The 20,741-nt window shown below is 36.4% G+C and overlaps 3 protein-coding genes and 1 non-coding gene across 5 annotated transcripts in view; 2 read left to right on the top strand and 2 right to left on the bottom strand.

Moving 5' to 3' along the window:
- The window catches only part of LOC100254451 (actin-related protein 9), a 61,672-nt gene extending 53,294 nt beyond the window's left edge, over window positions 1–8,378 (top strand). The window contains exons 18-20 of one of the 2 annotated variants that reach the window (XM_010651751.3): window positions 5,017–5,062; window positions 5,589–5,639; window positions 8,019–8,378. In XM_010651751.3, coding sequence (XP_010650053.1) covers window positions 5,017–5,062; window positions 5,589–5,639; window positions 8,019–8,162 — 241 coding nt within the window. In that variant the 3' untranslated portion in view covers window positions 8,163–8,378. Of the gene's footprint in view, window positions 1–4,951; window positions 5,063–5,588; window positions 5,640–8,018 lie in introns of those variants that run through there. The other variant, XM_019220167.2, reaches the window with a different exon arrangement.
- Window positions 8,379–10,384: 2,006 nt separating this feature from the next.
- On the bottom strand, window positions 10,385–11,265 carry LOC100261285 (enoyl-CoA delta isomerase 2, peroxisomal). The gene has a single exon (XM_002284511.5). It carries the CDS (start codon window positions 11,172–11,174, stop codon window positions 10,458–10,460), a length of 717 nt encoding a protein of 238 aa, XP_002284547.1. The 5' UTR covers window positions 11,175–11,265; the 3' UTR covers window positions 10,385–10,457.
- A 6,753-nt stretch (window positions 11,266–18,018) lies between these two features.
- Window positions 18,019–18,164, top strand: LOC132253869 (U11 spliceosomal RNA). Its single transcript, XR_009465783.1, has one exon. It is a non-coding gene; the product is annotated as a U11 spliceosomal RNA (small nuclear RNA).
- A 1,355-nt stretch (window positions 18,165–19,519) lies between these two features.
- Window positions 19,520–20,741, bottom strand: LOC100266490 (enoyl-CoA delta isomerase 2, peroxisomal). Its single transcript, XM_002284505.5, has one exon. It carries the CDS (start codon window positions 20,491–20,493, stop codon window positions 19,777–19,779), a length of 717 nt encoding a protein of 238 aa, XP_002284541.1. The 5' UTR covers window positions 20,494–20,741; the 3' UTR covers window positions 19,520–19,776.

Raw genomic sequence — 20,741 nt, 5'->3', positions numbered from 1 at the left:
CAGGTGGTATTTCCATGTAGACTTCCTCTTCTAGGTCCCCATTTAGAAACGCATTTTTTATGTCCAGTTGTTGCAAGCACCAATCTTGATTGACAGCCAATGAGAGAAGGATCCTGATAGTGTTCAGTTTTGCAACAGGAGCAAAAGTCTCCTGATAGTCTATCCCATAGGATTGTGTAAACCCTCTAGCTACCAAACGAGCCTTGAATCTTTCGACTGATCCATCTGCTTTGTATTTTATGGTGAAAATCCACTTGCACCCCACAGGCCTCTTCCCAACCGGCAAATCTGTGATAGTCCACGTCCCATTCTTCTCAAGTGCATCAATCTCATCTTGTACTGCCTTCTTCCATTCTGAAATTTTTAATGCCTCTTGTATTGTGTTGGGAACCTGAGTATCATCAAGAGAAGTAGCAAATGCTCTGTAAGATGGTGATAACCCTTCATACGTAACATAATTCCCAATTGGATGATCTGTACATCTCCTAACACCCTTCCTCAATGCAATTGGCAAAGTAGAATCATCAATGCTGGGAATTAACACCTCTCCAGCCCTATCCTCACCTATGTTCTCTTCAGGAAGACTTGAATTGGAGTCAATATATTGGCCACATGTTGACTGTGATCCGTGCTCTAATTCCTGTCTTTTCCTCCTCCTGATGTAAACTTGTAAGTTCTCATTAGCAAGTTGTGGGGCTATAGGTTGAATAGGCATGGGAGACTGGATGGTCACGGGAGAAGGAACATTTGTGTGCTGGGCTGGCTGAACTGATGGCGGCATGGGTGTGGACAACTCAGTGGGCGCGAATTGGGAAGGATTTGGTGACTCTGAGTGAAAAGAAGGTACACCATCAAGAAAAGACTCCCAAACTTGATGTTCATTCATGCTCTCCCCCTGAACATGAGATTTGGGATAGAAGAAGACATGTTCAAAGAAAGAGACGTCCATGGTGGTGTAAAATCTTTTGTTGGTTGGAGAATAGCATTTGTACCCTTTTTGGGTTGGAGAATACCCTACAAAAATGCACTTATTTGCTCGAGGAGCAAATTTGCTACGATTTTGAGGATACACATGAACGAATGCCGTACAACCAAATACTTTGAGTGGTAAATCAGAAGAGGCGGCATGGGTGTGAGGAAACTGTTTTAAGAAAAGTTGACGTGGGGATTGAAAGGTAAGCACTCTGGGTGGCATACGGTTAATCAAATAGGTAGCTGTGAGAATAGCTTCCCCCCAGAAATAGTTTGGAACATTAGAGGAAAACATAAGGCACCGGGCAACCTCCAAGAGATGTCTATTCTTGCGTTCGGCCACCCCATTTTGTTGTGGGGTGTCAACGCAAGAACTTATGTGGATAATGCCATGATTTTGAAGATAAGTGCTGAGACTACTAGTAAAGTATTCCTTTGCATTATCTGACTTGAGGACTTGTATTTTGGAATTGAATTGATTTTGAACCATACGATTGAAGGTTTGAAAAATGTGCCCGACCTCTGACTTTTCTTTCATAAGGAAAACCCATGTTACCCGAGTATGATCATCAACGAATGTCACAAACCATCGAGTGCCAGAAATATTTTTTATCCGGGAGGGACCCCACACATCACTATGTACTAGAGAGAAAACAGTCGAAGGTTTGTATGGGATTTGAGGATATACTGTTCGAGTATGCTTTGCAAACTGACAAATTTCACAGTGATAAGATGCTGGATTTTTATTGATAAATAATCTGGGAAACAATTTTGCAAGGTAAACAAAGCTAGGATGACCAAGGCGATAGTGTAACATTATAATCTCACTATCTTTATTGACCTTAGAATTTGACACAGAATTGAAAGACTCTGACATACTCTGAGACTGTACGCAACTTGCTTGAGAGACTTGGTTGGAGAATTGGCCACATGAAAGGAGGTAGAGCCCGGAACATAGTTCAGCACTGCCAATCATCTTCCCCGATTTCAAGTCCTGAAAAACACACAAGTTTGGATAGAATTTAGTAACACATTGGAGATCATGAGCCAATTTGCTAATGGACAAAAGATTGCAATCCAAGTTTGGAACATGGAGGACAGAGTCAAGATATAAGTCTTTAGTAAGTTTTATAGAACCTGTCCCGGCAATTTTTGACTTTGAACCATCAGCAATATGGACGGATGAATGACCATTACTTGGCTTGTAATTTTGAAGAATGGCAGCATCTCCTGTCATGTGATCAGAAGCACCTGTGTCTACTATCCACGGCCTCATTCCTCCTCGATTAGCAGTGAAGGCTACACCGGTAGTACTGCCACTGCCAACTTGGCTTAATAATTTCTGTAGCATCTCCATCTGCTCTTTGTTGAATGGACTCGGCTCGGGAATAGAGGTGCTCTCAGAGTTGGCAGCCACGTGTGCTCTGCCATCTCTGTCAAACCGTGGCTTTGGTTTCCAATCAGCAGGTTTGCCATGAAGCTTCCAGCAAGTCTCCTTATAATGGCCCGGTTTCTTACAATAATCACACCAAGGCCTATCCCGTTTCTGACGATCTCCACCACTACTATTAAATGACCGAGCCGCAAGGGCAGAGGCATCCAATGTTGGGGCAGGTTGCTCTTTTGATCCCATCATCACTTTCTTTCTACTTTCTTCACGTCTAACCTCTGAAAAAGCCTCCCTGAGACTTGGCAGGGGTTTAATGCCCATGATTCGGCCTCTAACATCATCCAATTCCCTGTTTAGTCCTAGGAAGAACTTGAACAGTCTCTTTTGTTCCACAATTTGCCTGTATGTTGCTGCATCATCCGAACATTTCCATGAGTGAGTCTCAAATAAGTCAAGTTGCTGCCAATACCTTGTGAGTGTGTTGTAATACTGAGTAACTGACTGCTCTCCTTGGCGGAAGTCATGTAGAGCTGATTCAACCTGAAACAGTTCTGAAGTATTTTCAGAACTTGAGTAAGTTTCTTTGGCTGCATCCCATATGTCCTTTGCAGTCCCAAACAGCAAGAAATTTTCGCCTATGTCATTGTTCATGGAATTGATAAGCCATGACATGATCATGCTGTTTTCAATCTTCCACTTCCTGAAACCCGGTTCTGTAGTTTCTGGCATGACTGCTTCTCCAGTGAGGTACTCATCCTTTCCTTTACCGCAAATGAACAGCAACACAGATTGTGACCACTGTAAATAGTTATGGCCATTTAATTTGTGTCCTGTGATGAGAATAGGAGAGGAATCATTGCCACCAAGGTTTGGAATTTCAGATCTGCCCCCTGATTCTGGTGACGTGACGCTGGATACTTGTGATGATGTCATTCCGTATTTTGTCATGGACCGGAAAGGTAGAAGAACACTTTTCAAGGCACGTGCAGGGACTGGAGTTGAGAAAAAATAGCCGAAGGACGCCGGAAAATCTGATCAGAGGGCCCGCGGAAGCAAAAGAACCCCAAAAGAGGCACGTGCAGGGCTCGGATTGCACAAACAGGTAGGAAGGGTGGCTGGTCGGCGTCAGGCGAGCCTGGAGGAGGAAGCGCGTCGCCGGAAAGTGGCTCACGCGCCCTCACGCGCCGGCGCGTGAGATGCAGTCGCTGGCCGGAAAAACGCGCGTGGGCGGCGCGTGGATGGGTTTCTGGTTCCGGTGCTTTGGGACAAATTGGAGATCTCCTCCAGGCGCTCCTTGCGGTGTAGAAAAAAACCGTCGCCGGAAGTTCGCCGGAAAGTTCGCCGGAAAAGTTGCCGGCGGTGAGTGTTTTCTGACGACTATTCGACTGACTGGAAAGTGTTTTCTCCCTTGGCTCTGAGAACAGGGACTGATGGCCGGAATGAGAGAGAGAGAGAGAGATGATCGGATTGAGATATGGCCAGAAAGATTTGGCCGGAATGAGTGATGGCCTGAATAAGAGGTGGCCAGAAAGGATTAGGGTTTCAGAAAACTGGCTCTGATACCATGAAGAATTTCTGAACTCCTTTATTGATGATGAATCGGTACACACCATACACATATATATACACAAATGACTGAATAAGAAACAATCAATCTAGCTTAATTCTCTCCTAAAATTAGGAAACTAAATCATAAAGAAATATCCTAAATGATCTCTCCTTTTTTATTCCTAAATTAAAGTCCTAACTTTGGCATTATTTCAACAGTATGTAATCTGGGTCCCAACAAGGGGAACACATTAGAATGAACACTCACTGTGTCCATTTGGAGTGTTGCTTTATTGAATGAGAAGATTACTTATTTCAGGATAAATTGTCGGTGTAACTCCCATAAAATAAAAGAAAGGAAGTCGTTGGTTTGTTGGTCTTACTTTGGCAACCAGTTTGCTAGGTTGCATGTATGGCAATTCAAATCCATGAAGTTGATTGACCATGATTGTGACGTTGTGTGAGTCCATGGACCAACCAAGCTGATTTATAGGTTTTACCCATGGAAAAAGTGTTGCCAGGATGGTGTAATTGGAGTTCTGTTCTGCAATGAATTGACCAACATGAGTACTTCATGCCATTGAGATTATAAACCCTGAAGTGTCCCATTGTAAGATTCTAATAAAAACTACATTGAGGAAATCCATGGCAAAAGCAAATGGAAGTTGTAATTCATAACTTGGCTATGTTATCTCATGTTCACAAGTAGATGCTGTGTTTTTTTACTTGTAGCAATTAGGAACATTTTGTTGCTGTATCTTGATGCAGCCGGCTCAACTTCAATGTGGACTTGTCACCACTCATGTGAAGTAAAATATAAATGTTAATTGTAGTTATACCATGTTTGTTAGAAATGGTTCCATAAAGATATCGAAGCTCTCGGAAATCCTATGAAGATTGGATTCCTTTTTTAATTCCATTCCCATGCTTATGGGAGAAAAGAAAAAATGAATTCATATATTAGAATCTTAAAATGCTACTGAAGGACACTTTAGACTCCTCCATTCCTATTTAAAATACATTGGACATGTTCAATTTCAGGGGAGCTTCAAACGCCCTGAAAGGTTTTTTTGCGGATAAGTCATATTGATCACTTTTTATTGCAGAGTTTTACATGCAATTCCTTCAAATGAAGCAATTGATACCGTTGAGGTTAGTTTTCATGTCTAATTTTCTTATTTTAAATAGCAGCATATGATTGTGATCTTATGTCAATGTGGTAATTTTTTAAGTTTGTGCTTATTATGTCAATATAGTACCTTTGCAATATTTATACATGTGTGTGTGCGCGCGCGCATGCTTGTGTGCATTTCTCATCCTTCTTATAAATTGAGTTGTAAATTGAAGTGGTTCTGTTAGTTCATGGCGTTCTTCATCTGTATGTTATTCATTTATTAATATGGGAATTGGTTGTCATATTTAGAATTAAACTTTTTCTAAACCTCTAAAAGAAACTTTTTGATGGGAAAACTGCCCCATAGAAGTATAAATCATAGTCTTACAGATGGGATGCATAGAACATTCTTGATTTGATATGAATAATTTCATAAGCTGAACGTATCACAGCCTTTCTGCCTATGGTGATTCCACTTGTATCTTAGATATTATTCTATTTTGTCCTTATTCAACGGGTGGTTTCTGATTTTTGATATTAGCTAACCTTAATGTATGTTAATAGGTTTTACAATCAAGAACAAATCCGACCTTTGTGTCATGGAAAGGTGGAGCTGTAAGTCAAGCACTCTACTACCATATTGTTAATTGTTATTTGTTGTCATATTTCATTTTTCCTGTAAATGTTCTGTTAAAGTTGAATCTGATTTTTGAATTACCACAATAACTTGAATCTGACTTTTGAAATACTACCACTGAGTGCATTAAGTGTTTATTTTATGCGTTGGTGAAAATTTCCTTTATACATTTAATCTAAGTTTTCTTAGGAAACTAATCTTCTTTGTGCCACTTTATCCAAAATGTGGTTGTGAATATGAACATTATGATAAAGATTCATAATCTGTTTGTGATGTGAGACAATTAATAAAGAGATAACTCATCAATACTTCTTGTCACAATTGATTTTAGGAAATTTATTGTAATCTAGTTTTATGTAACATCATGTCCCCACCTTAGGGGAGGCATAAAGATGTGCAGTGTCGTTTCACAGTGATTGGGCATCTTGATCAAACTGACTCGTTATTAAAATTAGGGATATCCAGTGGAAACACTTGTTTTCTTTTTTTGAGTTCTATTTCTTGTCAGTTTGTCTTAATACCCCACAAAGGCTGCTCTTAGAAAGGATCAGTTTTTAAAAGGCTATTGAGGCTTGCCTTGAGGCGAGGCTATGCAAATTAGCCTTGAGGCGAGGCTATGTAAATTAGCCTTGAGGCGAGGCTATGTAAATTAGCCTTGAGGCGAGGCTATGTAAATTAGCCTTGAGGCGAGGCTATGTATATTAGCCTTGAGGCTATAGCTTGAATGAAGGGTAATCGAGGCTTAAGCCTCACCTAATTGAGCCTTATTGTCTTAAGGTTATATAGCCTTGAGGCTATTGAGGCTTAAGCCTCAAATATTCAAAACGTTTTAATGGGTTTAGGGCCTTTATGGGCTTTTTGTATACATTTGTTAAGAGGTTTAAGCCTCAATATTTATTGGTTGTAATGACTCGTGCTTCTATAGGGTTTTGATATTGAATTATAAATTTAGTGTTGCATCCAATATTAAGGTTAAAAAATAAGGGCTTAGTTAGCTACCATTTAACTCTTGAAATGGAAATGAAGGGGAGAGATTGGAAAGAAGAAATAAACAATTGTTAGTCACTATAGTGACAAAGATTATATGTAATCATTATGTTATTATTGATGGATAGAGAGAGAAAAAAAATCACTGTAATTAATGGATAAAAAAGAAATATGAGTTGACATTAACATTGATGGAGAGGATGGTACAACAATTGAATATAATTATGATTCATTGGAGGATCCTACTAGTGATAGTGCTGGTAGTTTTGAAGATTATTTGATAAATGTATGATAGGGAGTTGGATTTTAGAAGAGAAAAAAAAAAAACTATTTAATTAGAATCTATTGAAAATGAAATACAATTAATTTTATTATTATGCAATTTATGGTTTTCTTAGTATTTAATTTTCATGTTATTTTATTAGTATTTTTCTTATTTTTAATATTTTTTATTTTTATTATCATTATTGTTTTTAAGTTGATGCTTACGCCTTGTTTCGCGTTGAGGCTTATGCTTCGCCTTATTTGGGCAAAACACCTTGGGACCGCCTTAAGCCTTTTAAAACATTGGAAAGGATCCATTTAAACTTTGAACCTTGTAGTAGTTAAAGGTTAAAACCAGCATTCTCTATTACAATGTGGAGACATCATCAAATGTGGGTTTTTTCACTGTCAGTTTTATTCTTCGTTATTGGCCATAAATAATTGGATGTTACATATTAGCTAGCTTCTTTTCATCCTGTTTCTTACGCTATGGTGGTGCAACCATTAGAGACATGCTTGCACTTTTCACCTGTGGTTGAGTCCACATAGCATTGATGGGAAGCTTCCTCTTCTTGCACTCACCAAATTTTTTATTTAATTGAAAATATAATATTTCTTATAACTGATTATTTAACAATGCTGTCCTATATATATATAAATGGAAAATTCATTGTTCTCCTAGGTTATAAAGATGATATAAGGTCTGTCATTTTCATTGGTGGCATGAAGGTATGACACAGTACTAGTCAATTCAATTAATGTGATCCCTAGTTATGTAACTTGTGGTGTTCTGAATGAACATTAACCACTTACGGAAACTTAATAATTTTTCTACAAACAAAGATAAATGAATGCAAAAGGAAGTTGCCTTTAATGTTATAAATAATTTGAACTTTATATACTGATGAATCTGTTTTATTTTTGAAAAAAGAAAGACGTTTGTTGAGTTGGTTTGGGCCATGGTGACTGGTTGGAACTTTAATATGTTTGAATTGAGTGCTGCTACCTATTTGAGTGATAAAAACCCTTGATTCACCACAAGTCAGTATTTATCTGTTCTGACTTTCCATATTTTCCTGATGACCACATCCTCTTTCTCATGACAGATTCTTGGCATTCTTGATTTTGGTCGTGATGCTTGGATACATAGGGAGGACTGGATTCGCAGGGGGATTCATGTTGGAAGTGGCAGAAAGTATAAGGACTCCTATTATCTTCAAGCACAGGCAATGTGTTACATAAATTCCTAAAAAAGGATGATGGATACCACACCTGTATTATAATGAAAGTTTTGACTCATTACAAAATAAGAAGGGAGGACATGAAAAAGGAGAAAGTAGTAGAACTTGATCTAGTTGCTTTTGAATACGACACCACATAATTAGAGAGAACTATTAGTCTTCATGATCAGTATTTGATTTTGAAATTTTTATTTTTAAATTGATTGGCAGATTGGTTCTTTTTCATGTGTTTCCTCTAAACATGATATTGGTGAAGGTTCAAATTATAGAGCATCACACACATGACTAGTTGTGTCTTAAATACTTTAGTGAAAATCAGACTTACATCGAATTGAAACAATACTTAACTTGATAGTAAATTTTCTAGATGGTACCCCCTATTTTTTAGAAAAAAGGGGGAAGAATTATGGTTTCTTACTCAAATTGTATACTAGGTTATTTCTTAATTAGTCATTGTTACAGACTTACGGTTTTTCTAAGATTATGTGTTATACTTAGACAACTCCTGTCACTTGACGTTGCTAAGTGAACTTGAACCATTCTTAACTTGTTATGCTAGTAATGTTACATGACTTGAAAGTTAGATGTGTAACGAAGACAACACTCAGAAAGGGAGTTTTATATTGCATAAAAACTTTTTATAAAGGGAGTTTTATATTGCACAAAAACTTTTTATAATGCTAAAAGCCTTTCAACTGTTTGATGTTTTGGTCGAATGAGATCATTTCCTATTTATGCAAATTCAAAAACTCTTTGGAATCCACTAAAGTTTCCTATATCTCTAGAATTCTTTAGAAACCCTTATACAAAATATGTGTTAAATATATGCTAAAGAGTTCTTTGGAACTCCTTAGAATACTACACACTTTTCCCTTTATTTTTCATTCTTGTGTAGAGACTATGGGCATTTTTAAGCTTCTTTAGAATCTTTCATACTTTTCAATTAATATGTCTCTAGGATTCCAAAAGCTTTTTGCTTTTAAAGCTTTAAGATGGGTCATTTGGGAATAGGGATGGTAACAGGGTGGGTTTGGGACAAGGCACCCCTATCCCATTCCCGTCCCAAGCTCAAGTTGGGGCATGTTGATAAGTACCCAACCCTGTTTACATAAAAAATGAAAAAACTATCCCACATGTCTCAACTCATATATGTATTTTTGTTTTGATGGGATATTTCCAAAACCAATAATATTACATCAATCCACAAAATCCTCAATTTTCATAATTTTCATGCCTATACACTTTTATGAAAAACAAAAAAAACAAAACAGAAAAACAAAAAACTCAAAATCCTCAATTTCAGAATTTTCATGCCTATACACTTTTATGAAAAAAAAAACACTGCAAATATTTTGAGATATTACAATGGCTTTCAGAAAGAAAATATTGGGAAAAAAAAAAAAGAATGAGTTTGAGACAGATTCACACTTGGAGCAATACGAGATGAAGTTGATTATCAAACCAAAACTCAATTTAGGAAGGAAAGAAGATCCAAATTTCCAAAAAAATCAAATATTTTTACACAATTCAATTTAACAAAACCCTAAAATATAACTAGAGTTGAAAGCCCAATCAAAACAACTTGAGAAGATGAGAGGGCTTGGAATGTAGGTTGAAGGCTTTGGCACTTAATGAATGTTGAAGTTGTCATTATTACAATGGAGCCGATTCCATTTCTATTTGAACATTTCTCAATGTTGTTGCTCTTCTTGGATTCATCCTTGAAGATGGATTTCTGAAGGTTGAAGTAAAAAGGGGCCATATGCAGAGACAAAAGGAGAGTGATGAAGATGGATTTCTGAAGGTTGAAGTAGAAAGGGGCAATATGCAGAGACAAAGGAGAGTAATGAGAGAAGCGATGAGAATAGAGAAGCCACTGATCTATTATCACGCAAAACTGTCATTGGGAATATAACCTTTTAACAATAATAATAATTGTTCTCAGGTTTTCTTGTAAATAAATTTTCTTATTAATCTATAAGTAAATAATCAAAATCATAGATTTATATGAAAAATAGGAATAGGTTATTTTTTAGGAGAATTTAAATATATAAATTTGACGATTATTTCTTCTTCAATTGGAATTAAGCAAACCATCTATTGGGACTCAACAATGGCAGAATTGGGGGTGCAGCAGTACAGGAGTACACTTAATTTATACGGATATAAGATCGGACAGATGCCACAGATGTTCACGACCTTCGCAGCGAATGATCATCAAACCGAGGCGGTGCTGAACGATTTAAGACAGTTTTTGATAATATTTATGGTTTAATAACAAAGCAAGGAAATGACTTTGATTTCTCAAAGCCGTGGCGCCACAACGGCCCTATGAGACAATCCCAGCAGTCCGCATACTTCGGGATGCATCGCTTTTCTGATCTCAGCATACACCTCGCCGTTCCATTTACGACCGCTCAACTGCTCCGCCAGGCGCACCGCAGCCTCCACCGTGCTCTCCGCGCTATCGTGCGCCGAATCCACAATCCCCATCCTCACTGCCTCCTCCGCTTTCACCTTTTTTGCTCTCAACATCACATCGCGTCTTGCAGCCGGATCGCTGATCTTGGACTTCATCATCGCCATGAAGTAGTCGGGGAAGGTCAGGCCAATGTCCAGCTCGCTCATATACAGCACGCTTCTGTCGTTCTTCATGAGAACGTAGTCGTGGCTGATAGCGAGCATAAATCCGGCGGCGGCGGCGTGACCGGAGACGGCGGCTATTGTGGGCATCGGGAGTGAGAGTAAATCAGCGACGATCGGCTTGAAGCAGTCGAGCAAGTGGCTGAGACGGTCTCGGAAACTGGAGGATCCGGCGGCTTGGGCCCAGGCGAGGTCCAAGCCGTTGGAGAAGAATTTTCCCTGGGCGGTGGTGATGAGAGCAGAGCCAGGAGTGGCTTGGGATTTAACCTGAGCAAGAGCGGATCTGATGGAGTCGAAGAGCGAGGGGCCTAATCGGTGTTCATTGTCGCCGGTTAGGGTTAGGAAGAAGAGATTGCCCCGCTGCTCTAAGGTGCACATGGTGGTCGTGGTCAGCGTAGTACCTCTTGGGATTCGCAATGTTTCCCCTCCTTATCGCAATCTCAAATAAGAGTTCCCCCGGAGGTCAACGGAAGAAAAAATTGAAATTTACGCCCGTGTCCAGGGGTATTTAATAATTAATGATGGATAAAATCCTTTAATTTAATTTTTATATTTTATTTAAATTTTAGATTTAAATATACATTATATATGAATCTTTAATCAATTTTTGAGCCAATGGCGCAAAACACAATTCTCGTAGTTATGTGAAATTTGAGTTTATAAAAAATGAATTTATTATCAATTTCTTTTTTGAATTTATTAAATAATTTGTTTGGTTTTAATTTCTAAACTAATTTTATTGGAGAAACTTTAAAACTAAAAATATCATTCTTTTATTTAAAATTTAATCGGAATAAAATATAGAAAAATAAATTAAGAGATATATGACATATTGGTTCTTTTTATGTGCAGTTAAGGGTTTGTTTGGTAATAATTTTAGAAAACATTTTTAACTTTTCTAATACTTGAAATTTTTTATCATTTAAGTATTAAAAATGCTATAAACGTTTTCTAGAATCACTGTCAAACATACTTTAAATATGATTGTGGACCCGCATTTTTCACGTGTGTCCTCACTCAATGGCAGGACTTATTTTTATTGATGAAAAAATAGTTTTGAAAAAGTTGGAGTCGCCACTTATTTTATTTTATTATAAAAAGGAAAGCAAAATAAGAAAAAAAAAAAACCCTAAAGACGTGACTTTATAGTTTAGGAAAAGCAACTTGGTTTGGGATCATATTACTTATTGGAAAGGCACCTCTAAGAGGTAGCACTTCTTTAAGCCCTAAAGAGGTCTCTAATGACTAAGTTGAGGGAAAAGTGACAATTAATCAATTGATCAAAGGTACCTAAATAGGTTAAGGTGATTTCAAAACTAGTATGCTAAAAAAAAATCACATCACAATCGCAAAGGAAGGTTTGGATGTGTACCTAAACTGTCTCTCAAGCGCTATCATAAGACATTAAAGTTAGCACAAAAATATAGCACACGACATGTATTTAATTAGAGTAAATTGAACAGACATCTAGGCACCCAAGGATGGATCAAACATAAATAAGGTTCACAACAACATGCATGTTCATAGAATTCCAAAAAGTAAGTGATAGAGAGCATACTTGGATAGCATGCACAATTTATAAGATTCCTTCAAAAACGCTAGAGTGGTTAGGACAAGTATATATTATATAATATTTTTATTATGTCTAATATATAGTACCAAAGCCAAAATTGAGCCAAGGTAAGTTGAATGACTCCAAAAAATAAATAGCAAATTCAAGCAAAGTACAAGATCATCAGCATGCAATTAGAAAAGGGAGCACCACAAAATAATTTCTAAAAAAATGTCTTGGAGTGGAATTTAATTATGAAAATTTTCAGGAAACAACATCTATACATCTAGAACAACATATCAAAAGTCAAACACTCATTCAAATGATAGATTGCAGCAAAGACATCCCAAAAGTTCTATAAAGTCTAGGTTAGGTAAAAAAAGTGGTATGCATAAACAAATTTTTTAAAAATAATAAGAGATCACATAAAATCATACAAAAAGTCACACACATTGTTCTAAGTGTCTATATCACATAAAAAATGAATCCAGGCTCAGATAATACACACAAATATTTTTAAAACACTATAACTAATAAGTTGTTAAGATTCTGTCATGTACAGTAAATACAACTTTGAAAAATCAAATCTCCCTCAAAAATGCATATTTTTAAATATTTTATATGTCTAATATAAATTTCAAGAAGTTTAAAATTAAGGAAAAATGTCAAATCAAAAATAAAAGGGAGAATTATGTTTTGGGGGTAGATGGGTCCCCAAATTAACAAAAGATCCATATAACTTTTTAAATTGAGTTGAAGGATATGAAATAGTAATGGACAAATATACCCTTTAAGAACACATACAAAATATTTTATAAAATTAAGTTAAATAATTTTTTTTCAATAATTTTTTTCTTTCAAAAATACTAAATTAAATAAAAGTAGTTTTCAAAAATATTAAATTAAATAATTTTTTTTCAAAAATATTAAATTAATTTTTTTTTCAAAAATATTAAATTAATTTTTTTTCAAAAATATTAAATTAAATTAAAGTATTTTTTAAAATATTAAATTAAATAAATTTATTTTTAAAAAATATTAAATTAAATAAATTTATTTAAAAAAATATTAAATTAAATAAATTTATTTTAAAAAAATATTAAATTAAATAAAAGTATTTTAAAAAATATTAAATTATATAAAAACATTTTTTAAAAATATTAAATTAAATAAAAAATATTAAATTAAATAAGAGTATTTTTCAAAAATATTAATTTTTTTCTCAAAATCAACAAAGGGCATTTTTGGAAATACTAAAGGATGATATCCTTCAACTCAATTTCCATACTTTCATTGGGTCTTGGACTCAATTTGAAGAGTTACATGGACCTTTTGTTAATTTGGGAGCCCATCTACCCCCAAAACATAATTCTCCCAAAATAAAAAGTCATCTATTATTTTATTTTGGGAAAAAAGATTTTGGTGTCCAAAACTGGGTGAAAACAAAGCCCTCCTAAACACTCATTTATATCTTCTATCCCAGAATTGCTTTTTAACTCAAACAAAATTTTAAATTCAAGTTCAAGAAGTGAGGAAAATCGTACAAGTTTTGGAAATTTTTTTAAAATATTCTAAAGTTGCTGAAACGAATTTTAAATCTAAATGGTCAGTGGTTGAGTGAAAACTGACAACAAGGAAGAGTTTTGAAAAAATTTCTTATGTAAGGGTTGCATCAAGTCCCTATTCAATTTCCGTAAGTTTTACCTGTGTATCCCCATTAGTTTGGGAGCACAAGTCCAAACCTATGTGAATAAAAACCAAATTTTTGAAAAACCAACAAAAGAGACATGCAACTTAAATGAAATGAGTTGCATAATTTTAATAGAAACTGTGTTCTTTGCCTAAAGCTAGAATGAATGTTTTTCTAAAACCTTTTATTGGCGATTTGAATGCTTTTGAAAATGACTTTAAGGGAAGTAAAAAACAAAAAGAAAAAAAAAGGACTCAATGATTTGTTAAATCCCAATCAATAGACACAACATAGAGATTTTTTTTTTTCTAACTTAAAAGGGTTTTGAAAATAAGAGAAAAGCTAAATGGGTTCCCATTTTTTACTACCTTTCATTTGGGATCAAGAATCCAAACTTATGATGGAAAAATTCATTTTTGAAAAAAGAAAGTTTGACTCAACTCAAAATATCAATTTAACAAAAAAAAAAAAACATTTTCTAAAAGAAAGTTCAGACTTAAGAATTCCCTAAGGTGCCTATAAAATAAGTAACAAAGATAAAAAAAAATAACAATTCAGTCACATATAACATCCCATATAATGCTCAATGAATTTTTTAAGAGGTATCTGCCATGTGAATATAATCAAACTGAAACTCAATAATTTTTTAAGAGTCATCTAGCATGTGAATTTAAACAAATGGATGCTCAATAAGTTTTTAAAAGGCACCAAACATGTAAACTTAAAGAAACTAATATTCAATGAAATTTTAAAACTCAAACTCAAACTAACCTCATTATTTATCAAAAACTAAAATCTAAATTAGCATCAACAATCATTCAAAAACTAAAGTCCATTATTCATCAAAACCAATACAGCAAACTACGTCCTACTTATTGAAACTAAAATCCAATCATCAGAGCTAATACAGCGAATACATCCGTACTTATCAAAACTAAAATCCAAACTAATTAAAATGAATGAAAATAGGTTTAAAAAATAAAAATTTTAGCACAAATGCAATTTTACCAATGGATTGAAATAACAAGAAATAAAAAAAAAATCTAAATCGAAACTAAAATAAAACGAGTTTAAGAATGTGAACTTACCTTTCAGATCAATGCATGGGGATTGTTTCGAAGTCCAAAGGTACAAGCTGTTTTCTTCTCCAAAGTGGCGTGCTGCTAGAGATGTGTGGAGTCTTCCCACTCCCTAAAAATCTAATATTCCATAAATATATATACAGTTGTGTTGATGAGAGTGGTGCGATTGTTCTTTTATGTGGATTGTGCGTGTTCCTTAGAGAAAATCCAAAGTGGTGCGGCTCTATATGCCTTTATGCTCTCAAAGTGACCACCGATCCCATGCATGATGGAGAAAAAAAATCCCATGGTGCGGTTGCGTTGTGCTCATTTTCAATTGTGCATGTTGCCTTGTGGAGTCTTCAAAGTGGCAGCTTTTTTTATTTATGCAGGTTGTTCCTCCTTTAAGATAGGTTTGTGCGATTTGTGGTTGTCTCCAAAGTGACAGTCTGTTGCATTTTCCCAATCGTGGTTCTCCCCTTTAAAGGGAGCGCGTGTGCTCCATTCTTATCAACATGGCAGCCCACGTGCAAATCCTCCTATCTATATATATAAAAAAACCACATGCAACCATGGATTTTTCCTGAAGAGTCCTCTCAAAGCCGTGAGTCTTCATAAATCCACCTCAAATCGTGTCTTCCTCTCCTTGAGAATCCCCTCAATATTCATATTTCCTTTTTTTACTTTTTTTTTTTTTAAATTGTGTCTATCCCTTAAACTCTCACAAAACGTCCTCACCTACCTTTCAATCTCAATATGGTATCCATCCCATCTCCAATGACCATGCATCCAAGGAAATCCCACCTTCCAAATATCAATCTCCATGTGACCGTGCACACCTTCCATACCTTCCCTACAAAACTTCAAAGTTAATAGATTAAATATAATAATAATAATAATAATAATAATAATAATAATGATGATGATATAATAAATATTTAAACAAAATTACTAAATTAAAATAAATAAGTAATGACAAGTATTATGGAAAAGTGACAAAATAATAGAAAAATAAAATAAATAAGGAAATAGACAAGATAATAAATAAAATAAACAAAAATATAATAATAAAAAGTCAAGTCCTGTGATTTTACAAAAACGAGTCATGCTAGTCATGCAAGCCACACGAGACATGCAAAATGTGCCAAAAAAGTGACCTAAGCAAGACTAGGTAAACCTAAGTGGGCCAAGTTGTTGCAAAATGGGTCCAGGTGAGCCTAGGTGGGCCAAGTGCATCTAAATTGGCCTTGTGTGCCTAGATATACTATCCTAAAAGTGTATCTAAATGAGCTATCAAAAAAAAAATCCTAGGCCTAACTTAAGACTGGTAAGGGTCACAATAAGGGGTTAGATAAATCCCTCAACTAGAGTCTTTGAGGTAACTTAAAAAAAGATAAGTTACATGAGTAGTAATGGGCCACCAAGGAACTACCATGGAGCATTGGAAGTGAACTTAAAAACATGTGCTAAAGGGACAAAATGAAGGGTCTACAATAATATTTGTGAAGGTTCATATTAACATTACACGCGAGAATTTATCTCTTAATACTTCCATGAAATTATGTATATAAGAAGAGCCGTACTTCCCACTGAAACAATATTGCATTTGATTTGACCCGTAAATTTTCTAGATGGTACTTGGTATTTTTGAGAAAAAAAAAGGGGAAAGAATTTATGTTTCCTACTCTAATTGTATACTATGTTATTTCTTAGTTGAACATGCTCTCTAAAATTGATGCGAAGCTTTGTAAAAGTGGAAAATGTACTGTTCTATCAAGGCGGATTGAATAGATCAGTTTTCCAGCATTTAATGTCTCCGGCTCGAGCTCCAAAACCAGAACCTGAGCTATCAACCAGAGTGGTCCTACCTGAAGAGCTAGCTGACCATGCATTCCATGTTGCCACCAGCTGCCCCCCCTGCTGAAAGTATCTAAGTAGTAAGAAGCGGAAGCAGAAAGAGAAAGAGCAAAGCCGCCTATAGCATAGACTTCGCGCCAATGTGCTTTTAATGTTTCCTTTAATTGTCCTGAAAAGTCTATTTCTATTTGAGAGTTCGAGATTAATTAAGTCCGGACAGGGTCACTAGGTGTCACTCAATAAACAAACATAGCGGTACAGGGACCATCGGTTCCCATTTCTCGTTATTTGATAGTTTGCCTAGTAGCATAACCCTAATCCGGTATATGAAAATAGACATCGACAACCAGAGCCTTCTTGTTAACAGAACCATAGGAAGGATTTAGTGGTCAGTTTGGCTTGAATGATTCAACCAAACAAGTCCTTTTTGTCGCCCCGTCCTTTGATATATACAGTTCTGTGACCGGGTTGAACCATAGCCTCTGGATTTAAATCGACGTTGTCTGCCTGGGTTGAACCATAAATCATTGAAGAACCTATTCCGGAGTCACCGATAGAATATCCAGGGCCTATGGAGCCAAAGCCTATTCCTAATCCAAGTCCGTGACCGACCTATTCCTTTTCAATTTACAGACTGAAATGAAGATGCTTGGGTTTGAAAACCAGTAACATAAGTGGAAGCATAGCCCATTCCAATACCATATCTGGATCTAGAACCATGAATAGATAGGGGCAGCATATGCAGGAGCTTCTCTGGAAGAAGATCTCATAGGGGATCCCGAGGTTGAAGATGAAGATCCATACACATGTACGAATGAAGATACAGATCGATGATCCAATTGATCCAGGACCCGAGGCATAGCAATAAGAGGCGTAGAGCATAGTATGTTGGAAGGTGCTTATAAAAGGAAACACCAACCAAAGGCCTATCATGGTCTCCCCAAGTGTCACGGGGGTTGAGCCTATTCTATGAGTACATTTACCAATCCCACATCGGTTGGACGAAATAACCAATTGAAAGGATTTAACTACAAATAAGGAGAGGCTGGTGGAGTCGCGATATAAAAGGGTCGGTTGGCTAAATATGCCACTCTCACCCTTGTTTGGTGAGTGCTGTTATGGCTATCAAGACATATGGCCGACATAATTTGTGACAACTTAATAAGGTTGGCTCCTTTGGCCGAGCCAAATATTGTGTTAGCTATTTAAGGATTAGGAATAGGCTTTGGCTCCATAGGCCTTGGATATTCTATCGATGACTCCGGAATAGGTTCTTCAATGATTTATGGTTCAACCTTGAAAGGGAGTTTTGTATTGCATAAAAACTTTTTATAAAAGGAGTTTTATATTGCATAAAAACTTTTTATAAAGGGAGTTTTATATTGCACAAAAACTTTTTATAATGCTAAAAGCCTTTCAACTGTTTGATGTTTTGATCAAATGAGATCATTTCCTATTTATGCAAATTCAAAAACTCTTTGGAATCCACTAAAGTTTCCTATATCTCTAGAATTCTTTAGAAACCCTTATACAAAATATGTGTTAAATAGATGCTAAAGAGTTCTTTGGAACTCCTTAGAATACTACACACTTTTCCCTTTATTTTTCATTCTTGTGTAGAGACTATGGGCATTTTTAAGCTTCTTTAGAATCTTTCATACTTTTCAATTAATATGTCTCTAGGATTCCAAAAGCTTTTTGCTTTTAAAGCTTTAAGACTGGTCATTTGGGAATAGGGATGGTAACGGGGCGGGTTTGGGACAAGGCACCCCTATCCCATTCCCGTCCCAAACTCAAGTTGGGGCATGTTGATAAGTACCCATCCCTGTTTACATAAAAAATGAAAAAACTATCCCACATGTCTCAACTCATATATGTGTTTTTGTTTTGATGGGATATTCCCAAAACCAATAATATTACATCAATCCACAAAATCCTCAATTTTCATAATTTTCATGCCTATACACTTTTATGAAAAAAAAAACACTGCAAATATTTTGAGATATTACAATGGCTTTCAGAAAGAAAATATTGGGAAAAAAAAAAATGAGTTTGAGACAGATTCACACTTGGAGCAATACTAGATGAAGTTGATTATCAAACCAAAACTCAATTTAGGAAGGAAAGAAGATCCAAAATTTCCAAAAAAATCAAATATTTTTACACAATTCAATTGAACAAAACCCTAAAATATAACTAAAGTTGAAAGCCCAATCAAAACAACTTGAGAAGATGAGAGGGCTTGGAATGTAGGTTGAAGGCTTTGGCACTTAATGAATGTTGAAGTTGTCATTATTACAATGGAGCCGATTCCATTTCTATTTGAACATTTCTCAATGTTGTTGCTCTTCTTGGTTTCATCCTTGAAGAAGCGATGAGAATAGAGAAGCCACTGATCTATTATCACGCAAACCTGTCATTGGGAATATAACCTTTTAACAATAATAATAATTGTTCTCAGGTTTTCTTATAAATAAATTTTCTTATTAATCTAAAAGTAAATAATCAAAATCATAGATTTATATGAAAAATAGGAATAGGTTATTTTTTAGGAGAATTTAAATATATAAATTTGACGATTATTTCTTCTTCAATTGGAATTAAGCAAACCATCTATTGGGACTCAACAATGGCAGAATTGGGGGTGCAGCAGTACAGGAGTACACTTAATTTATACGGATATAAGATCAGACAGATGCCACAGATGTTCACGACCTTCGCAGCGAATGATCATCAAACCGAGGCGGTGCTGAACAATTTAAGACAGTTTTTGATAATATTTATGGTTTAATAACAAAGCAAGGAAATGACTTTGATTTCTCAAAGCCGTGGCGCCACAACGGCCCTATGAGACAATCCCAGCAGTCCGCATACTTCGGGATGCATCGCTTTCCTGATCTCAGCATACACCTCGCCGTTCCATTTACGACCGCTCAACTGCTCCGCCAGGCGCACCGCAGCCTCCACCGTGCTCTCCGCGCTGTCGTGCGCCGAATCCACAATCCCCATCCTCACCGCCTCCTCCGCTTTCACCTTTTTTGCTCTCAGCATCACATCGCGTCTTGCAGCCGGATCGCTGATCCTGGACTTCAGCATTGCCATGAAGTAGTCGGCGAAGGTCAGGCCAATGTCCAGCTCGCTCATGTACAGCACGCTTCTGTCGTTCTTCATGAGAACGTAGTCGTGGCTGATAGCGAGCATAAATCCGGCGGCGGCGGCGTGACCGGAAACGGCGGCTATTGTGGGCATCGGGAGTGAGAGCAAATCAGCGATGATCGGCTTGAAGTTGTTGACCAAGTGGTTGAGACGGTCTCGGAAGCCCGAGGATCCGGCGGCTTGGGCCCAGGGGAGGTCCAAGCCGTTGGAGAAGAACTTGCCGTGGGCGGTGGTGATGAGAGCAGAGCCAGGAGTGGCTTGGGATTTAACCTGAGCAAGAGCGGATCTGATGGAGTCGACGAGAGTAGGGCCTAGTCGGTGCTCATTGTCGCCGGTTAGGATTAGGAGGAAAAGGTTGCCGCGCTGCTCTAACGTGCACATGGTGGTGAGGGAGCGGACCCTGACCTCCTTGTATTTGTGGTATTCCCTTCCTCTTTATCTCAATCTCAAATAAGACTTCTAGGTATGTATTGCAACTTCATGCCTATTGTGAGTCAGATTGGGTAAGTTATCTCGATTCTCGTTGTTAGACCACAAGGTATTATGTTTTGCCTGGAAGCTCTCTTATTTCATAAAAATCAAATAAGCAATCAATTGTTTTTCTCTCTTTTACTAGAGCAAAGTATAGA

The sequence above is a fragment of the Vitis vinifera genome, chromosome 5, assembly GCF_030704535.1.
Source record: "Vitis vinifera cultivar Pinot Noir 40024 chromosome 5, ASM3070453v1".
Classification (NCBI taxonomy): Eukaryota; Viridiplantae; Streptophyta; class Magnoliopsida; order Vitales; family Vitaceae; genus Vitis; species Vitis vinifera.
The sequence above is the reverse complement of the archived record's forward strand: the minus strand, read 5'-3'. Positions and strand labels throughout refer to the sequence as shown.

Bases quoted from the DNA above. Each gene is read 5' to 3' on its own strand.
- LOC100261285 (XM_002284511.5), bottom strand. From the start codon at position 11,174: ATGTGCACCTTAGAGCAGCGGGGCAATCTCTTCTTCCTAACCCTAACC.
- LOC100266490 (XM_002284505.5), bottom strand. From the start codon at position 20,493: ATGTGCACGTTAGAGCAGCGCGGCAACCTTTTCCTCCTAATCCTAACC.